Here is a 22,398-nt window from a genome sequence, read left to right on the forward strand (position 1 = left end):
TCAGTAGAGGGAGCAGTTCTCAGTATTATCAGTAGGGGGAGCAGTTCTCGGTATTATCAGTAGGGGGTGCAGTTCTCGGTATTATCAGTAGGGGATGCAGTTCTCAGTATTACCAGTAGGGGGTGCAGTTCTCAGTATTATCAGTAGGGGATGCAGTTCTCAGTATTATCAGTAGGGGGAGCAGTTCTCAGTATTACCAGTAGGGGGTGCAGTTCTCAGTATTATCAGTAGGGGGTGCAGTTCTCAGTATTATCAGTAGGGGGTGCAGTTCTCAGTATTATCAGTAGGGGGAGCAGTTCTCAGTATTATCAGTAGGGGGAGCAGTTCTCAGTATTATCAGTAGGGGGAGCAGTTCTCAGTATTATCAGTAGGGGGAGCAGTTCTCAGTATTATCAGTAGGGGGAGCAGTTCTCAGTATTATCAGTAGGGGGAGCAGTTCTCAGTATTATCAGTAGGGGGAGCAGTTCTCAGTATTATCAGTAGGGGATGCAGTTCTCAGTATTATCAGTAGGGGGAGCAGTTCTCAGTATTATCAGTAGGGGGAGCAGTTCTCAGTATTATCAGTAGGGGGAGCAGTTCTCAGTATTATCAGTAGGGGGAGCAGTTCTCAGTATTATCAGTAGGGGGAGCAGTTCTCAGTATTATCAGTAGGGGGAGCAGTTCTCAGTATTATCAGTAGGGGGAGCAGTTCTCAGTATTATCAGTAGGGGGTGCAGTTCTCAGTATTATCAGTAGGGGGAGCAGTTCTCAGTATTATCAGTAGGGGGAGCAGTTCTCAGTATTATCAGTAGGGGGTGCAGTTCTCAGTATTATCAGTAGGGGGTGCAGTTCTCAGTATTATCAGTAGGGGGAGCAGTTCTCAGTATTACCAGTAGGGGGTGCAGTTCTCAGTATTATCAGTAGGGGGTGCAGTTCTCAGTATTATCAGTAGGGGGAGCAGTTCTCAGTATTATCAATAGGGGGAGCAGTTCTCAGTATTATCAGTAGGGGGAGCAGTTCTCAGTATTATCAGTAGGGGGTGCAGTTCTCAGTATTATCAGTAGGGGGTGCAGTTCTCAGTATTATCAGTAGGGGGTGCAGTTCTCAGTATTATCAGTAGGGGGAGCAGTTCTCAGTATTATCAGTAGGGGGTGCAGTTCTCAGTATTATCAGTAGGGGGAGCAGTTCTCAGTATTATCAATAGGGGGAGCAGTTCTCAGTATTATCAGTAGGGGGAGCAGTTCTCAGTATTATCAGTAGGGGGTGCAGTTCTCAGTATTATCAGTAGGGGGTGCAGTTCTCAGTATTATCAGTAGGGGGTGCAGTTCTCAGTATTATCAGTAGGGGGTGCAGTTCTCAGTATTATCAGTAGGGGGTGCAGTTCTCAGTATTATCAGTAGGGGGAGCAGTTCTCAGTATTATCAGTAGGGGGTGCAGTTCTCAGTATTATCAGTAGGGGGTGCAGTTCTCAGTATTATCAATAGGGGGAGCAGTTCTCAGTATTATCAGTAGAGGGAGCAGTTCTCAGTATTATCAGTAGGGGGAGCAGTTCTCAGTATTATCAGTAGGGGGTGCAGTTCTCAGTATTATCAGTAGGGGGAGCAGTTCTCAGTATTATCAGTAGGGGGTGCAGTTCTCAGTATTATCAGTAGGGGGAGCAGTTCTCAGTATTATCAGTAGGGGGTGCAGTTCTCAGTATTATCAGTAGGGGGTGCAGTTCTCAGTATTATCAGTAGGGGGAGCAGTTCTCAGTATTATCAGTAGGGGGTGCAGTTCTCGGTATTATCAGTAGGGGGTGCAGTTCTCGGTATTATCAGTAGGGGGAGCAGTTCTCGGTATTATCAGTAGGGGGTGCAGTTCTCAGTATTATCAGTAGGGGGTGCAGTTCTCAGTATTATCAGTAGGGGGAGCAGTTCTCAGTATTATCAGTAGGGGGAGCAGTTCTCAGTATTATCAGTAGGGGGTGCAGTTCTCAGTATTATCAGTAGGGGGTGCAGTTCTCAGTATTATCAGTAGGGGGAGCAGTTCTCAGTATTATCAGTAGGGGGTGCAGTTCTCGGTATTATCAGTAGGGGGTGCAGTTCTCGGTATTATCAGTAGGGGGAGCAGTTCTCAGTATTATCAGTAGGGGGTGCAGTTCTCAGTATTATCAGTAGGGGGTGCAGTTCTCAGTATTATCAGTAGGGGGTGCAGTTCTCAGTATTATCAGTAGGGGGAGCAGTTCTCAGTATTATCAGTAGGGGGTGCAGTTCTCAGTATTATCAGTAGGGGGTGCAGTTCTCAGTATTATCAGTAGGGGGAGCAGTTCTCAGTATTATCAGTAGGGGGTGCAGTTCTCGGTATTATCAGTAGGGGGTGCAGTTCTCGGTATTATCAGTAGGGGGAGCAGTTCTCAGTATTACCAGTAGGGGGTGCAGTTCTCAGTATTATCAGTAGGGGGTGCAGTTCTCAGTATTATCAGTAGGGGGAGCAGTTCTCAGTATTACCAGTAGGGGGTGCAGTTCTCAGTATTATCAGTAGGGGGTGCAGTTCTCAGTATTATCAGTAGGGGGAGCAGTTCTCAGTATTATCAGTAGGGGGTGCAGTTCTCGGTATTATCAGTAGGGGGAGCAGTTCTCAGTATTATCAGTAGGGGGAGCAGTTCTCAGTATTATCAGTAGGGGGAGCAGTTCTCAGTATTATCAGTAGGGGGAGCAGTTCTCAGTATTATCAATAGGGGGAGCAGTTCTCAGTATTATCAGTAGGGGGAGCAGTTCTCAGTATTATCAGTAGGGGGTGCAGTTCTCAGTATTATCAGTAGGGGGTGCAGTTCTCAGTATTATCAGTAGGGGGTGCAGTTCTCAGTATTATCAGTAGGGGGTGCAGTTCTCAGTATTATCAGTAGGGGGTGCAGTTCTCAGTATTATCAGTAGGGGGTGCAGTTCTCAGTATTATCAGTAGGGGGTGCAGTTCTCAGTATTATCAATAGGGGGTGCAGTTCTCAGTATTATCAATAGGGGGAGCAGTTCTCAGTATTATCAGTAGAGGGAGCAGTTCTCAGTATTATCAGTAGGGGGAGCAGTTCTCAGTATTATCAGTAGGGGGTGCAGTTCTCAGTATTATCAGTAGGGGGTGCAGTTCTCAGTATTATCAATAGGGGGAGCAGTTCTCAGTATTATCAGTAGAGGGAGCAGTTCTCAGTATTATCAGTAGGGGGTGCAGTTCTCAGTATTATCAGTAGGGGGAGCAGTTCTCAGTATTATCAGTAGGGGGTGCAGTTCTCTGTATTATCAGTAGGGGGAGCAGTTCTCAGTATTATCAGTAGGGGGTGCAGTTCTCAGTATTATCAGTAGGGGGTGCAGTTCTCAGTATTATCAGTAGGGGGAGCAGTTCTCAGTATTATCAGTAGGGGGTGCAGTTCTCGGTATTATCAGTAGGGGGAGCAGTTCTCAGTATTATCAGTAGGGGGAGCAGTTCTCAGTATTATCAGTAGGGGGAGCAGTTCTCAGTATTATCAGTAGGGGGAGCAGTTCTCAGTATTATCAGTAGGGGGTGCAGTTCTCAGTATTATCAGTAGGGGGAGCAGTTCTCAGTATTACCAGTAGGGGGAGCAGTTCTCAGTATTACCAGTAGGGGGAGCAGTTCTCAGTATTATCAGTAGGGGGAGCAGTTCTCAGTATTATCAGTAGGGGGAGCAGTTCTCAGTATTACCAGTAGGGGGAGCAGTTCTCAGTATTACCAGTAGGGGGAGCAGTTCTCAGTATTATCAGTAGAGGGTGCAGTTCTCAGTATTACCAGTAGGGGGAGCAGTTCTCAGTATTACCAGTAGGGGGAGCAGTTCTCAGTATTATCAGTAGGGGGAGCAGTTCTCAGTATTATCAGTAGGGGGAGCAGTTCTCGGTATTATCAGTGGGGGGTGCAGTTCTCAGTATTATCAGTAGGGGGTGCAGTTCTCAGTATTATCAGTAGGGGGTGCAGTTCTCAGTATTATCAGTAGGGGGAGCAGTTCTCAGTATTATCAGTAGGGGGAGCAGTTCTCAGTATTATCAGTAGGGGGAGCAGTTCTCAGTATTATCAGTAGAGGGTGCAGTTCTCAGTATTATCAGTAGGGGGAGCAGTTCTCGGTATTATCAGTGGGGGGTGCAGTTCTCAGTATTATCAGTAGGGGGTGCAGTTCTCAGTATTATCAGTAGGGGGAGCAGTTCTCAGTATTATCAGTAGGGGGAGCAGTTCTCAGTATTATCAGTAGGGGGAGCAGTTCTCAGTATTATCAGTAGAGGGTGCAGTTCTCAGTATTATCAGTAGGGGGAGCAGTTCTCAGTATTATCAGTAGGGGGAGCAGTTCTCAGTATTATCAGTAGGGGGAGCAGTTCTCAGTATTATCAGTAGGGGGAGCAGTTCTCAGTATTATCAGTAGGGGGAGCAGTTCTCAGTATTATCAGTAGGGGGAGCAGTTCTCAGTATTATCAGTAGGGGGAGCAGTTCTCAGTATTATCAGTAGGGGGTGCAGTTCTCGGTATTATCAGTGGGGGGTGCAGTTCTCAGTATTACCAGTAGGGGGAGCAGTTCTCAGTATTATCAGTAGGGGGAGCAGTTCTCAGTATTATCAGTAGGGGGAGCAGTTCTCAGTATTATCAGTAGGGGGAGCAGTTCTCAGTATTATCAGTAGGGGGAGCAGTTCTCAGTATTATCAGTAGGGGGAGCAGTTCTCAGTATTATCAGTAGGGGGAGCAGTTCTCAGTATTATCAGTAGGGGGAGCAGTTCTCAGTATTATCAGTAGGGGGTGCAGTTCTCGGTATTATCAGTAGGGGGTGCAGTTCTCAGTATTATCAGTAGGGGGAGCAGTTCTCAGTATTATCAGTAGGGGGTGCAGTTCTCAGTATTATCAGTAGGGGGAGCAGTTCTCGGTATTATCAGTGGGGGGTGCAGTTCTCAGTATTATCAGTAGAGGGAGCAGTTCTCAGTATTATCAGTAGGGGGAGCAGTTCTCGGTATTATCAGTAGGGGGAGCAGTTCTCAGTATTATCAGTAGAGGGAGCAGTTCTCAGTATTATCAGTAGGGGGAGCAGTTCTCAGTATTACCAGTAGGGGGAGCAGTTCTCGGTATTATCAGTAGGGGGTGCAGTTCTCAGTATTATCAGTAGGGGGTGCAGTTCTCAGTATTATCAGTAGGGGGAGCAGTTCTCGGTATTATCAGTGGGGGGTGCAGTTCTCAGTATTATCAGTAGGGGGAGCAGTTCTCAGTATTATCAGTAGGGGGAGCAGTTCTCAGTATTATCAGTAGGGGGTGCAGTTCTCAGTATTATCAGTAGGGGGAGCAGTTCTCAGTATTATCAGTAGGGGGAGCAGTTCTCAGTATTATCAGTAGGGGGTGCAGTTCTCAGTATTATCAGTAGGGGGAGCAGTTCTCAGTATTATCAGTAGGGGGAGCAGTTCTCAGTATTATCAGTAGGGGGTGCAGTTCTCAGTATTATCAGTAGGGGGTGCAGTTCTCAGTATTATCAGTAGGGGGAGCAGTTCTCAGTATTATCAGTAGGGGGTGCAGTTCTCAGTATTATCAGTAGGGGGAGCAGTTCTCAGTATTATCAGTAGGGGGTGCAGTTCTCGGTATTATCAGTGGGGGGTGCAGTTCTCAGTATTATCAGTAGGGGGAGCAGTTCTCAGTATTATCAGTAGGGGGTGCAGTTCTCAGTATTATCAGTAGGGGGTGCAGTTCTCAGTATTATCAGTAGGGGGAGCAGTTCTCAGTATTATCAGTAGAGGGAGCAGTTCTCAGTATTATCAGTAGGGGGAGCAGTTCTCTGTATTATCAGTAGGGGGTGCAGTTCTCAGTATTATCAGTAGGGGGTGCAGTTCTCGGTATTATCAGTAGGGGGAGCAGTTCTCAGTATTATCAGTAGAGGGAGCAGTTCTCAGTATTATCAGTAGGGGGTGCAGTTCTCAGTATTATCAGTAGGGGGTGCAGTTCTCAGTATTATCAGTAGGGGGAGCAGTTCTCAGTATTATCAGTAGGGGGAGCAGTTCTCAGTATTATCAGTAGGGGGAGCAGTTCTCAGTATTATCAGTAGGGGGAGCAGTTCTCAGTATTATCAGTAGGGGGAGCAGTTCTCAGTATTATCAGTAGGGGGAGCAGTTCTCAGTATTACCAGTAGAGGGAGCAGTTCTCGGTATTATCAGTAGGGGGAGCAGTTCTCAGTATTATCAGTAGGGGGAGCAGTTCTCGGTATTATCAGTAGGGGGAGCAGTTCTCAGTATTATCAGTAGGGGGTGCAGTTCTCAGTATTATCAGTAGGGGGAGCAGTTCTCGGTATTATCAGTAGGGGGAGCAGTTCTCAGTATTATCAGTAGGGGGAGCAGTTCTCAGTATTATCAGTAGGGGGAGCAGTTCTCAGTATTATCAGTAGGGGGAGCAGTTCTCAGTATTATCAGTAGGGGGAGCAGTTCTCGGTATTATCAGTAGGGGGAGCAGTTCTCAGTATTATCAGTAGGGGGAGCAGTTCTCAGTATTATCAGTAGGGGGTGCAGTTCTCAGTATTATCAGTAGGGGGAGCAGTTCTCTGTATTATCAGTAGGGGGTGCAGTTCTCAGTATTATCAGTAGGGGGAGCAGTTCTCGGTATTATCAGTAGAGGGTGCAGTTCTCAGTATTATCAGTAGAGGGTGCAGTTCTCAGTATTATCAGTAGAGGGAGCAGTTCTCAGTATTATCAGTAGAGGGTGCAGTTCTCAGTATTATCAGTAGGGGGAGCAGTTCTCAGTATTATCAGTAGGGGGAGCAGTTCTCAGTATTATCAGTAGGGGGAGCAGTTCTCAGTATTATCAGTAGAGGGTGCAGTTCTCGGTATTATCAGTAGGGGGAGCAGTTCTCAGTATTATCAGTAGAGGGAGCAGTTCTCAGTATTATCAGTAGAGGGTGCAGTTCTCAGTATTATCAGTAGAGGGTGCAGTTCTCAGTATTATCAGTAGGGGGAGCAGTTCTCAGTATTATCAGTAGGGGGTGCAGTTCTCAGTATTATCAGTAGGGGGAGCAGTTCTCAGTATTATCAGTAGAGGGTGCAGTTCTCAGTATTATCAGTAGGGGGAGCAGTTCTCAGTATTATCAGTAGAGGGTGCAGTTCTCGGTATTATCAGTAGGGGGAGCAGTTCTCAGTATTATCAGTAGGGGGTGCAGTTCTCAGTATTATCAGTAGGGGGTGCAGTTCTCAGTATTATCAGTAGAGGGTGCAGTTCTCAGTATTATCAGTAGGGGGAGCAGTTCTCAGTATTATCAGTAGGGGGTGCAGTTCTCAGTATTATCAGTAGGGGGAGCAGTTCTCAGTATTATCAGTAGAGGGTGCAGTTCTCAGTATTATCAGTAGGGGGAGCAGTTCTCAGTATTATCAGTAGGGGGAGCAGTTCTCAGTATTATCAGTAGGGGGTGCAGTTCTCAGTATTATCAGTAGGGGGAGCAGTTCTCTGTATTATCAGTAGGGGGAGCAGTTCTCAGTATTATCAGTAGGGGGTGCAGTTCTCAGTATTATCAGTAGGGGGAGCAGTTCTCTGTATTATCAGTAGGGGGAGCAGTTCTCAGTATTATCAGTAGGGGGTGCAGTTCTCAGTATTATCAGTAGGGGGAGCAGTTCTCGATATTATCAGTAGGGGGAGCAGTTCTCAGTATTATCAGTAGGGGGTGCAGTTCTCAGTATTATCAGTAGGGGGAGCAGTTCTCAGTATTATCAGTAGGGGGTGCAGTTCTCAGTATTATCAGTAGAGGGAGCAGTTCTCAGTATTATCAGTAGGGGGTGCAGTTCTCAGTATTATCAGTAGGGGGAGCAGTTCTCAGTATTATCAGTAGGGGGAGCAGTTCTCAGTATTATCAGTAGGGGGTGCAGTTCTCGGTATTATCAGTAGGGGGTGCAGTTCTCAGTATTATCAGTAGGGGGAGCAGTTCTCAGTATTATCAGTAGGGGGTGCAGTTCTCAGTATTATCAGTAGGGGGAGCAGTTCTCAGTATTATCAGTAGGGGATGCAGTTCTCAGTATTATCAGTAGGGGGTGCAGTTCTCGGTATTATCAGTAGGGGGTGCAGTTCTCAGTATTATCAGTAGGGGGTGCAGTTCTCGGTATTATCAGTAGGGGGTGCAGTTCTCAGTATTATCAGTAGGGGGAGCAGTTCTCAGTATTATCAGTAGGGGGTGCAGTTCTCAGTATTATCAGTAGGGGGAGCAGTTCTCGGTATTATCAGTAGGGGGTGCAGTTCTCTGTATTATCAGTAGGGGGTGCAGTTCTCAGTATTATCAGTAGGGGGTGCAGTTCTCAGTATTATCAGTAGGGGGAGCAGTTCTCAGTATTATCAGTAGGGGGAGCAGTTCTCAGTATTATCAGTAGGGGGTGCAGTTCTCAGTATTATCAGTAGGGGGTGCAGTTCTCAGTATTACCAGTAGGGGGAGGAGTTCTCAGTATTATCAGTAGGGGGAGCAGTTCTCGGTATTATCAGTAGGGGGAGCAGTTCTCAGTATTATCAGTAGGGGGAGCAGTTCTCGGTATTATCAGTAGGGGGAGCAGTTCTCAGTATTATCAGTAGGGGTGCAGTTCTCAGTATTATCAGTAGGGGGAGCAGTTCTCGGTATTATCAGTAGGGGGAGCAGTTCTCAGTATTATCAGTAGGGGGTGCAGTTCTCGGTATTACCAGTAGGGGGAGCAGTTCTCGGTATTATCAGTAGGGGGAGCAGTTCTCGGTATTATCAGTAGGGGGAGCAGTTCTCAGTATTATCAGTAGGGGGAGCAGTTCTCAGTATTATCAGTAGGGGGTGCAGTTCTCAGTATTATCAGTAGGGGGAGCAGTTCTCAGTATTATCAGTAGGGGGAGCAGTTCTCAGTATTATCAGTAGGGGGAGCAGTTCTCAGTATTATCAGTAGGGGGAGCAGTTCTCAGTATTATCAGTAGGGGGTGCAGTTCTCAGTATTATCAATAGGGGGAGCAGTTCTCAGTATTATCAGTAGGGGGAGCAGTTCTCAGTATTATCAGTAGGGGGAGCAGTTCTCAGTATTATCAGTAGGGGGTGCAGTTCTCAGTATTATCAGTAGGGGGAGCAGTTCTCAGTATTATCAGTAGGGGGAGCAGTTCTCAGTATTACCAGTAGGGGGTGCAGTTCTCAGTATTATCAGTAGGGGGAGCAGTTCTCAGTATTATCAGTAGGGGGAGCAGTTCTCGGTATTATCAGTAGGGGGAGCAGTTCTCAGTATTACCAGTAGGGGGTGCAGTTCTCAGTATTATCAGTAGGGGGAGCAGTTCTCAGTATTATCAGTAGGGGATGCAGTTCTCAGTATTATCAGTAGGGGGAGCAGTTCTCAGTATTATCAGTAGGGGGAGCAGTTCTCAGTATTACCAGTAGGGGGTGCAGTTCTCAGTATTATCAGTAGGGGGAGCAGTTCTCAGTATTATCAGTAGGGGGAGCAGTTCTCAGTATTATCAGTAGGGGTGCAGTTCTCAGTATTATCAGTAGGGGGAGCAGTTCTCAGTATTATCAGTAGGGGGAGCAGTTCTCAGTATTATCAGTAGGGGGAGCAGTTCTCAGTATTATCAGTAGGGGGAGCAGTTCTCAGTATTACCAGTAGGGGGTGCAGTTCTCAGTATTATCAGTAGGGGGTGCAGTTCTCAGTATTATCAGTAGGGGGAGCAGTTCTCAGTATTATCAGTAGGGGGAGCAGTTCTTAGTATTACCAGTAGGGGGAGGAGGCGGTGGGCGGTCTCTCGGGCGGTGTACACGCCCAGTAGATCTCCTCTCGGTGACGTAGCTGCCGCCAGACTCAGACTGTTCATTAACGCCTCACATAGCTCCGCCCTCACCATCGCCCAACCAGGGGGGTTTATATCCAATAGGAGGATCCGAGGAGACACAGAGCGCCGCCCACTGGGCTGTCCTATATTCATCTTCACCCTGAGAGAGGAGAAATATGAGACATCAATCCCCAATACTGACTGTATAATATATATATATATATAATGAAGAGATCTGATTGGATGATTATTATGGGAGATCTGTATTGTGACTGGATGAGATATAACATTGTATCCGCAGTTAATGATTGGTGATGATGTAGAGGACAGGAAGTGACATAAATGTGAGTATTGGGGACACAGATGATGATTGGTGATGATGTAGAGGACAGGAAGTGACATAAATGTGAGTATTGGGGACACGGATGATGATTGGTGATGATGTAGAGGACAGGAAGTGACATAAATGTGAGTATTGGGGACACAGATGATGATTGGTGGTGATGTAGAGGACAGGAAGTGACATAAATGTGAGTATTGGGGACACAGATGATGATTGGTGATGATGTAGAGGACAGGAAGTGACATAAATGTGAGTATTGGGGACACAGATGATGATTGGTGATGATGTAGAGGACAGGAAGTGACATAAATGTGAGTATTGGGGACACAGATGATGATTGGTGATGATGTAGAGGACAGGAAGTGACATAAATGTGAGTATTGGGGACACGGATGATGATTGGTGATGATGTAGAGGACAGGAAGTGACATAAATGTGAGTATTGGGGACACAGATGATGATTGGTGGTGATGTAGAGGACAGGAAGTGACATAAATGTGAGTATTGGGGACACAGATGATGATTGATGGTGGTGATGTAGAGGACAGGAAGTGACATAAATGTGAGTATTGGGGACACAGATGATGATTGGTGGTGATGTAGAGGACAGGAAGTGACATAAATGTGAGTATTGGGGACACAGATGATGATTGGTGATGATGTAGAGGACAGGAAGTGACATAAATGTGAGTATTGGGGACACGGATGATGATTGGTGATGTAGAGGACAGGAAGTGACATAAATGTGAGTATTGGGGACACAGATGATGATTGGTGATGTAGAGGACAGGAAGTGACATAAATGTGAGTATTGGGGACACAGATGATGATTGGTGATGATGTAGAGGACAGGAAGTGACATAAATGTGAGTATTGGGGACACGGATGATGATTGGTGGTGATGATGTAGAGGACAGGAAATGACATAAATGTGAGTATTGGGGACACGGATGATGATTGGTCATGTAGAGGACAGGAAGTGACATAAATGTGAGTATTGGGGACACGGATGATGATTGGTGATGTAGAGGACAGGAAGTGACATAAATGTGAGTATTGGGGACACAGATGATGATTGGTGATGATGTAGAGGACAGGAAGTGACATAAATGTGAGTATTGGGGACACAGATGATGATTGGTGATGATGTAGAGGACAGGAAGTGACATAAATGTGAGTATTGGGGACACAGATGATGATTGGTGATGATGTAGAGGACAGGAAGTGACATAAATGTGAGTATTGGGGACACAGATGATGATTGGTGATGATGTAGAGGACAGGAAGTGACATAAATGTGAGTATTGGGGACACAGATGATGATTGGTGATGATGTAGAGGACAGGAAGTGACATAAATGTGAGTATTGGGGACACAGATGATGATTGGTGATGATGTAGAGGACAGGAAGTGACATAAATGTGAGTATTGGGGACACAGATGATGATTGGTGGTGATGATGTAGAGGACAGGAAGTGACATAAATGTGAGTATTGGGGACACGGATGATGATTGATAATGATGTAGAGGACAGGAAGTGACATAAATGTGAGTATTGGGGACACAGATGATGATTGGTGATGTAGAGGACAGGAAGTGACATAAATGTGAGTATTGGGGACACGGATGATGATTGGTGATGATGTAGAGGACAGGAAGTGACATAAATGTGAGTATTGGGGACACAGATGATGATTGGTGATGTAGAGGACAGGAAGTGACATAAATGTGAGTATTTGGGACACGGATGATGATTGGTGATGATGTAGAGGACAGGAAGTGACATAAATGTGAGTATTGGGGACACAGATGATGATTGGTGATGATGTAGAGGACAGGAAGTGACATAAATGTGAGTATTGGGGACACAGATGATGATTGGTGATGATGTAGAGGACAGGAAGTGACATAAATGTGAGTATTGGGGACACAGATGATGATTGGTGATGATGTAGAGGACAGGAAGTGACATAAATGTGAGTATTGGGGACACGGATGATGATTGGTGATGATGTAGAGGACAGGAAGTGACATAAATGTGAGTATTGGGGACACAGATGATGATTGGTGATGATGTAGAGGACAGGAAGTGACATAAATGTGAGTATTGGGGACACAGATGATGATTGGTGGTGATGATGTAGAGGACAGGAAGTGACATAAATGTGAGTATTGGGGACACAGATGATGATTGGTGATGATGTAGAGGACAGGAAGTGACATAAATGTGAGTATTGGGGACACAGATGATGATTGGTGATGATGTAGAGGACAGGAAGTGACATAAATGTGAGTATTGGGGACACAGATGATGATTGGTGATGATGTAGAGGACAGGAAGTGACATAAATGTGAGTATTGGGGACACAGATGATGATTGGTGATAATGTAGAGGACAGGAAGTGACATAAATGTGAGTATTGGGGACACAGATGATGATTGGTGATAATGTAGAGGACAGGAAGTGACATAAATGTGAGTATTGGGGACACAGATGATGATTGGTGGTAATGTAGAGGACAGGAAGTGACATAAATGTGAGTATTGGGGACACAGATGATGAGTGGTGATGATGTAGAGGACAGGAAGTGACATAAATGTGAGTATTGGGGACACAGATGATGATTGGTGATGATGTAGAGGACAGGAAGTGACATAAATGTGAGTATTGGGGACACAGATGATGATTGGTGATGATGTAGAGGACAGGAAGTGACATAAATGTGAGTATTGGGGACACAGATGATGATTGGTGATGATGTAGAGGACAGGAAGTGACATAAATGTGAGTATTGGGGACACAGATGATGATTGGTGGTGATGATGTAGAGGACAGGAAGTGACATAAATGTGAGTATTGGGGACACGGATGATGATTGGTGATGATGTAGAGGACAGGAAGTGACATAAATGTGAGTATTGGGGACACGGATGATGATTGGTGATGTAGAGGACAGGAAGTGACATAAATGTGAGTATTGGGGACACGGATGATGATTGGTGATGTAGAGGACAGGAAGTGACATAAATGTGAGTATTGGGGACACGGATGATGATTGGTGGTGATGTAGAGGACAGGAAGTGACATAAATGTGAGTATTGGGGACACGGATGATGATTGGTGATGATGTAGAGGACAGGAAGTGACATAAATGTGAGTATTGGGGACACGGATGATGATTGGTGGTGATGTAGAGGACAGGAAGTGACATAAATGTGAGTATTGGGGACACGGATGATGATTGGTGGTGATGTAGAGGACAGGAAGTGACATAAATGTGAGTATTGGGGACACGGATGATGATTGGTGGTGATGTAGAGGACAGGAAGTGACATAAATGTGAGTATTGGGGACACAGATGATGATTGGTGATGTAGAGGACAGGAAGTGACATAAATGTGAGTATTGGGGACACAGATGATGATTGGTGGTGATGTAGAGGACAGGAAGTGACATAAATGTGAGTATTGGGGACACGGATGATGATTGGTGATGATGTAGAGGACAGGAAGTGACATAAATGTGAGTATTGGGGACACGGATGATGATTAGTGATGATGTAGAGGACAGGAAGTGACATAAATGTGAGTATTGGGGACACAGATGATGATTGGTGATGTAGAGGACAGGAAGTGACATAAATGTGAGTATTGGGGACACAGATGATGATTGGTGATGTAGAGGACAGGAAGTGACATAAATGTGAGTATTGGGGACACAGATGATGATTGATGATGATGTAGAGGACAGGAAGTGACATAAATGTGAGTATTGGGGACACAGATGATGATTGGTGATGATGTAGAGGACAGGAAGTGACATAAATGTGAGTATTGGGGACACTGATGATGATGATTGGTGATGTAGAGGACAGGAAGTGATATAAATGTGAGTATTGGGGACACAGATGATGATTGGTGGTGATGATGTAGAGGACAGGAAGTGACATAAATGTGAGTATTGGGGACACGGATGATGATTGGTGATGTAGAGGACAGGAAGTGACATAAATGTGAGTATTGGGGACACAGATGATGATTGGTGATGATGTAGAGGACAGGAAGTGACATAAATGTGAGTATTGGGGACACGAATGATGATTGGTGATGATGTAGAGGACAGGAAGTGACATAAATGTGAGTATTGGGGACACGGATGATGATTGGTGGTGTAGAGGACAGGAAGTGACATAAATGTGAGTATTGAGGACACAGATGATGATTGATAATGATGTAGAGGACAGGAAGTGACATAAATGTGAGTATTGGGGACACGGATGATGATTGATAATGATGTAGAGGACAGGAAGTGACATAAATGTGAGTATTGGGGACACGGATGATGATTGATAATGATGTAGAGGACAGGAAGTGACATAAATGTGAGTATTGGGGACACAGATGATGATTGGTGGTGATGTAGAGGACAGGAAGTGACATAAATGTGAGTATTTGGGACACGGATGATGATTGGTGATGATGTAGAGGACAGGAAGTGACATAAATGTGAGTATTTGGGACACGGATGATGATTGGTGGTGATGTAGAGGACAGGAAGTGACATAAATGTGAGTATTGGGGACACGGATGATGATTAGTGATGATGTAGAGGACAGGAAGTGACATAAATGTGAGTATTGGGGACACAGATGATGATTGGTGATGATGTAGAGGACAGGAAGTGACATAAATGTGAGTATTGGGGACACAGATGATGATTGGTGATGATGTAGAGGACAGGAAGTGACATAAATGTGAGTATTGGGGACACAGATGATGATTGGTGATGATGTAGAGGACAGGAAGTGACATAAATGTGAGTATTGGGGACACAGATGATGATTGGTGATGATGTAGAGGACAGGAAGTGACATAAATGTGAGTATTGGGGACACAGATGATGATTGGTGATGATGTAGAGGACAGGAAGTGACATAAATGTGAGTATTGGGGACACGGATGATGATTGGTGATGATGTAGAGGACAGGAAGTGACATAAATGTGAGTATTGGGGACACAGATGATGATTGGTGATGATGTAGAGGACAGGAAGTGACATAAATGTGAGCATTGGGGACACAGATGATGATGATTGATGATGTAGAAGGACAGGAAGTGACATAAATGTGAGTATTGGGGACACAGATGATGATTGGTGGTGATGTAGAGGACAGGAAGTGACATAAATGTGAGTATTGGGGACACAGATGATGATTGGTGATGATGTAGAGGACAGGAAGTGACATAAATGTGAGTATTGGGGACACAGATGATGATTGGTGGTGATGTAGAGGACAGGAAGTGACATAAATGTGAGTATTGGGGACACGGATGATGATTGGTGATGTAGAGGACAGGAAGTGACATAAATGTGAGTATTGGGGACACAGATGATGATTGGTGGTGATGTAGAGGACAGGAAGTGACATAAATGTGAGTATTGGGGACACAGATGATGATTGGTGGTGATGTAGAGGACAGGAAGTGACATAAATGTGAGTATTGGGGACACGGATGATGATTGGTGGTGATGATGTAGAGGACAGGAAGTGACATAAATGTGAGTATTGGGGACACAGATGATGATTGGTGATTTAGAGGACAGGAAGTGACATAAATGTGAGTATTGGGGACACGGATGATGATTGGTGGTGATGATGTAGAGGACAGGAAGTGACATAAATGTGAGTATTGGGGACACGGATGATGATTGGTGATGTAGAGGACAGGAAGTGACATAAATGTGAGTATTGGGGACACGGATGATGATTGGTGGTGATGATGTAGAGGACAGGAAGTGACATAAATGTGAGTATTGGGGACACAGATGATGATTGGTGATGTAGAGGACAGGAAGTGACATAAATGTGAGTATTGGGGACACAGATGATGATTGGTGGTGATGTAGAGGACAGGAAGTGACATAAATGTGAGTATTGGGGACACGGATGATGATTGGTGGTGATGATGTAGAGGACAGGAAGTGACATAAATGTGAGTATTGGGGACACAGATGATGATTGATGATGATGTAGAGGACAGGAAGTGACATAAATGTGAGTATTGGGGACACAGATGATGATTGATGATGATGTAGAGGACAGGAAGTGACATAAATGTGAGTATTGGGGACACAGATGATGATTGGTGATGATGTAGAGGACAGGAAGTGACATAAATGTGAGTATTGGGGACACAGATGATGATTGGTGATGATGTAGAGGACAGGAAGTGACATAAATGTGAGTATTGGGGACACAGATGATGATTGATGATGATGTAGAGGACAGGAAGTGACATAAATGTGAGTATTGGGGACACAGATGATGATTGGTGGTGATGTAGAGGACAGGAAGTGACATAAATGTGAGTATTGGGGACACAGATGATGATTGGTGATGATGTAGAGGACAGGAAGTGACATAAATGTGAGTATTGGGGACACAGATGATGATTGGTGATGATGTAGAGGACAGGAAGTGACATAAATGTGAGTATTGGGGACACAGATGATGATTGGTGATAATGTAGAGGACAGGAAGTGACATAAATGTGAGTATTGGGGACACGGATGATGATTGGTGATGATGTAGAGGACAGGAAGTGACATAAATGTGAGTATTGGGGACACAGATGATGATTGATGATGATGTAGAGGACAGGAAGTGACATAAATGTGAGTATTGGGGACACGGATGATGATTGGTGGTGATGATGTAGAGGACAGGAAGTGACATAAATGTGAGTATTGGGGACACGGATGATGATTGGTGATGATGTAGAGGACAGGAAGTGACATAAATGTGAGTATTGGGGACACGGATGATGATTGATGATGATGTAGAGGACAGGAAGTGACATAAATGTGAGTATTGGGGACACAGATGATGATTGGTGGTGATGATGTAGAGGACAGGAAGTGACATAAATGTGAGTATTGGGGACACGGATGATGATTGGTGGTGATGATGTAGAGGACAGGAAGTGACATAAATGTGAGTATTGGGGACACGGATGATGATTGGTGGTGATGATGTAGAGGACAGGAAGTGACATAAATGTGAGTATTGGGGACACGGATGATGATTGGTGATGATGTAGAGGACAGGAAGTGACATAAATGTGAGTATTGGGGACACAGATGATGATTGGTGATGATGTAGAGGACAGGAAGTGACATAAATGTGAGTATTGGGGACACGGATGATGATTGATGATGATGTAGAGGACAGGAAGTGACATAAATGTGAGTATTGGGGACACAGATGATGATTGGTGGTGATGATGTAGAGGACAGGAAGTGACATAAATGTGAGTATTGGGGACACGGATGATGATTGGTGGTGATGATGTAGAGGACAGGAAGTGACATAAATGTGAGTATTGGGGACACAGATGATGATTGGTGGTGATGATGTAGAGGACAGGAAGTGACATAAATATGAGTATTGGGGACACGGATGATGATTGATAATGATGTAGAGGACAGGAAGTGACATAAATGTGAGTATTGGGGACACAGATGATGATTGGTGATGATGTAGAGGACAGGAAGTGACATAAATGTGAGTATTGGGGACACAGATGATGATTGGTGATGATGTAGAGGACAGGAAGTGATATAAATGTGAGTATTGGGGACACAGATGATGATTGGTGGTGATGTAGAGGACAGGAAGTGACATAAATGTGAGTATTGGGGACACAGATGATGATTGGTGATGTAGAGGACAGGAAGTGACATAAATGTGAGTATTGGGGACACAGATGATGATTGGTGATGATGTAGAGGACAGGAAGTGACATAAATGTGAGTATTGGGGACACAGATGATGATTGGTGGTGATGATGTAGAGGACAGGAAGTGACATAAATGTGAGTATTGGGGACACAGATGATGATTGGTGATGATGTAGAGGACAGGAAGTGACATAAATGTGAGTATTGGGGACACAGATGATGATTGGTGATGATGTAGAGGACAGGAAGTGACATAAATGTGAGTATTGGGGACACGGATGATGATTGATAATGATGTAGAGGACAGGAAGTGACATAAATGTGAGTATTGGGGACACAGATGATGATTGGTGATGTAGAGGACAGGAAGTGACATAAATGTGAGTATTGGGGACACAGATGATGATTGGTGGTGATGTAGAGGACAGGAAGTGACATAAATGTGAGTATTGGGGACACAGATGATGATTGGTGATGATGTAGAGGACAGGAAGTGACATAAATGTGAGTATTGGGGACACAGATGATGATTGGTGGTGATGATGTAGAGGACAGGAAGTGACATAAATGTGAGTATTGGGGACACAGATGATGATTGGTGGTGATGATGTAAAGGACAGGAAGTGACATAAATGTGAGTATTGGGGACACAGATGATGATTGGTGATGTAGAGGACAGGAAGTGACATAAATGTGAGTATTGGGGACACAGATGATGATTGGTGGTGATGATGTAAAGGACAGGAAGTGACATAAATGTGAGTATTGGGGACACGGATGATGATTGGTGGTGGTGATGTAGAGGACAGGAAGTGACATAAATGTGAGTATTGGGGACACAGATGATGATTGGTGGTGGTGATGTAGAGGACAGGAAGTGACATAAATGTGAGTATTGGGGACACAGATGATGATTGGTGGTGGTGATGTAGAGGACAGGAAGTGACATAAATGTGAGTATTGGGGACACAGATGATGATTGGTGGTGGTGATGTAGAGGACAGGAAGTGACATAAATGTGAGTATTGGGGACACAGATGATGATTGGTGATGATGTAGAGGACAGGAAGTAACATAAATGTGAGTATTGGGGACACAGATGATGATTGGTGATGATGTAGAGGACAGGAAGTGACATAAATGTGAGTATTGGGGACACAGATGATGATTGGTGATGATGTAGAGGACAGGAAGTGACATAAATGTGAGTATTGGGGACACGGATGATGATTGGTGATGTAGAGGACAGGAAGTGACATAAATGTGAGTATTGGGGACACAGATGATGATTGGTGATGTAGAGGACAGGAAGTGACATAAATGTGAGTATTGGGGACACAGATGATGATTGGTGATGTAGAGGACAGGAAGTGACATAAATGTGAGTATTGGGGACACAGATGATGATTGGTGATGATGTAGAGGACAGGAAGTGACATAAATGTGAGTATTGGGGACACAGATGATGATTGGTGATGATGTAGAGGACAGGAAGTGACATAAATGTGAGTATTGGGGACACAGATGATGATTGGTGATGATGTAGAGGACAGGAAGTGACATAAATGTGAGTATTGGGGACACAGATGATGATTGGTGATAATGTAGAGGACAGGAAGTGACATAAATGTGAGTATTGGGGACACAGATGATGATTGGTGATAATGTAGAGGACAGGAAGTGACATAAATGTGAGTATTGGGGACACAGATGATGATTGGTGGTAATGTAGAGGACAGGAAGTGACATAAATGTGAGTATTGGGGACACAGATGATGAGTGGTGATGATGTAGAGGACAGGAAGTGACATAAATGTGAGTATTGGGGACACAGATGATGATTGGTGATGATGTAGAGGACAGGAAGTGACATAAATGTGAGTATTGGGGACACGGATGATGATTGGTGATGATGTAGAGGACAGGAAGTGACATAAATGTGAGTATTGGGGACACAGATGATGATTGGTGATGATGTAGAGGACAGGAAGTGACATAAATGTGAGTATTGGGGACACAGATGATGATTGGTGATAATGTAGAGGACAGGAAGTGACATAAATGTGAGTATTGGGGACACAGATGATGATTGGTGATGATGTAGAGGACAGGAAGTGACATAAATGTGAGTATTGGGGACACAGATGATGATTGGTGGTGATGATGTAGAGGACAGGAAGTGACATAAATGTGAGTATTGGGGACACGGATGATGATTGGTGATGATGTAGAGGACAGGAAGTGACATAAATGTGAGTATTGGGGACACGGATGATGATTGGTGATGTAGAGGACAGGAAGTGACATAAATGTGAGTATTGGGGACACGGATGATGATTGGTGATGTAGAGGACAGGAAGTGACATAAATGTGAGTATTGGGGACACGGATGATGATTGGTGGTGATGTAGAGGACAGGAAGTGACATAAATGTGAGTATTGGGGACACAGATGATGATTGGTGGTGATGTAGAGGACAGGAAGTGACATAAATGTGAGTATTGGGGACACGGATGATGATTGGTGATGATGTAGAGGACAGGAAGTGACATAAATGTGAGTATTGGGGACACGGATGATGATTAGTGATGATGTAGAGGACAGGAAGTGACATAAATGTGAGTATTGGGGACACGGATGATGATTGGTGATGATGTAGAGGACAGGAAGTGACATAAATGTGAGTATTGGGGACACGGATGATGATTGGTGATGATGTAGAGGACAGGAAGTGACATAAATGTGAGTATTGGGGACACAGATGATGATTGGTGATGTAGAGGACAGGAAGTGACATAAATGTGAGTATTGGGGACACAGATGATGATTGGTGATGTAGAGGACAGGAAGTGACATAAATGTGAGTATTGGGGACACAGATGATGATTGGTGATGATGTAGAGGACAGGAAGTGACATAAATGTGAGTATTGGGGACACTGATGATGATGATTGGAGATGTAGAGGACAGGAAGTGACATAAATGTGAGTATTGGGGACACGGATGATGATTGGTGATGTAGAGGACAGGAAGTGACATAAATGTGAGTATTGGGGACACGGATGATGATTGATAATGATGTAGAGGACAGGAAGTGACATAAATGTGAGTATTGGGGACACAGATGATGATTGGTGGTGATGTAGAGGACAGGAAGTGACAGAAATGTGAGTATTGGGGACACTGATGATGATTGGTGGTGATGTAGAGGACAGGAAGTGACATAAATGTGAGTATTTGGGACACGGATGATGATTGGTGGTGATGATGTAGAGGACAGGAAGTGACATAAATGTGAGTATTGGGGACACAGATGATGATTGGTGATGATGTAGAGGACAGGAAGTGACATAAATGTGAGTATTGGGGACACAGATGATGATTGGTGATGATGTAGAGGACAGGAAGTGACATAAATGTGAGTATTGGGGACACAGATGATGATTGGTGATAATGTAGAGGACAGGAAGTGACATAAATGTGAGTATTGGGGACACGGATGATGATTGGTGATGATGTAGAGGACAGGAAGTGACATAAATGTGAGTATTGGGGACACAGATGATGATTGGTGATGATGTAGAGGACAGGAAGTGACATAAATGTGAGTATTGGGGACACAGATGATGATTGGTGGTGATGTAGAGGACAGGAAGTGACATAAATGTGAGTATTGGGGACACGGATGATGATTGGTGGTGATGATGTAGAGGACAGGAAGTGACATAAATGTGAGTATTGGGGACACAGATGATGATTGGTGATGTAGAGGACAGGAAGTGACATAAATGTGAGTATTGGGGACACGGATGATGATTGGTGGTGATGATGTAGAGGACAGGAAGTGACATAAATGTGAGTATTGGGGACACAGATGATGATTGGTGATGATGTAGAGGACAGGAAGTGACATAAATGTGAGTATTGGGGACACGGATGATGATTGGTGGTGATGATGTAGAGGACAGGAAGTGACATAAATGTGAGTATTGGGGACACAGATGATGATTGGTGATGTAGAGGACAGGAAGTGACATAAATGTGAGTATTGGGGACACAGATGATGATTGGTGGTGATGTAGAGGACAGGAAGTGACATAAATGTGAGTATTGGGGACACAGATGATGATTGGTGATGTAGAGGACAGGAAGTGACATAAATGTGAGTATTGGGGACACGGATGATGATTGGTGATGATGTAGAGGACAGGAAGTGACATAAATGTGAGTATTGGGGACACGGATGATGATTGGTGGTGATGATGTAGAGGACAGGAAGTGACATAAATGTGAGTATTGGGGACACAGATGATGATTGGTGATGATGTAGAGGACAGGAAGTGACATAAATGTGAGTATTGGGGACACAGATGATGATTGGTGGTGATGTAGAGGACAGGAAGTGACATAAATGTGAGTATTGGGGACACAGATGATGATTGGTGATGTAGAGGACAGGAAGTGACATAAATGTGAGTATTGGGGACACGGATGATGATTGGTGATGATGTAGAGGACAGGAAGTGACATAAATGTGAGTATTGGGGACACAGATGATGATTGGTGGTGATGTAGAGGACAGGAAGTGACATAAATGT

General features: G+C 44.5%; 1 protein-coding gene across 1 annotated transcript in view; it reads right to left on the reverse strand.

Annotated features, from left to right (window-relative positions):
- The window catches only part of M1AP (meiosis 1 associated protein), a gene marked incomplete at its 3' end in the record, with an annotated part of 64,539 nt that overhangs the window by 13,174 nt on the left and 28,967 nt on the right, over positions 1 to 22,398 (reverse strand). Inside the window, 1 exon segment of the mRNA XM_073612219.1 lies at positions 9,660 to 9,876. Within this exon segment, the coding sequence (XP_073468320.1) occupies positions 9,660 to 9,869 (210 nt within the window).

The sequence above is a fragment of the Aquarana catesbeiana genome, linkage group LG01, assembly GCF_042186555.1.
Source record: "Aquarana catesbeiana isolate 2022-GZ linkage group LG01, ASM4218655v1, whole genome shotgun sequence".
Lineage (NCBI taxonomy): Eukaryota > Metazoa > Chordata > Amphibia > Anura > Ranidae > Aquarana > Aquarana catesbeiana.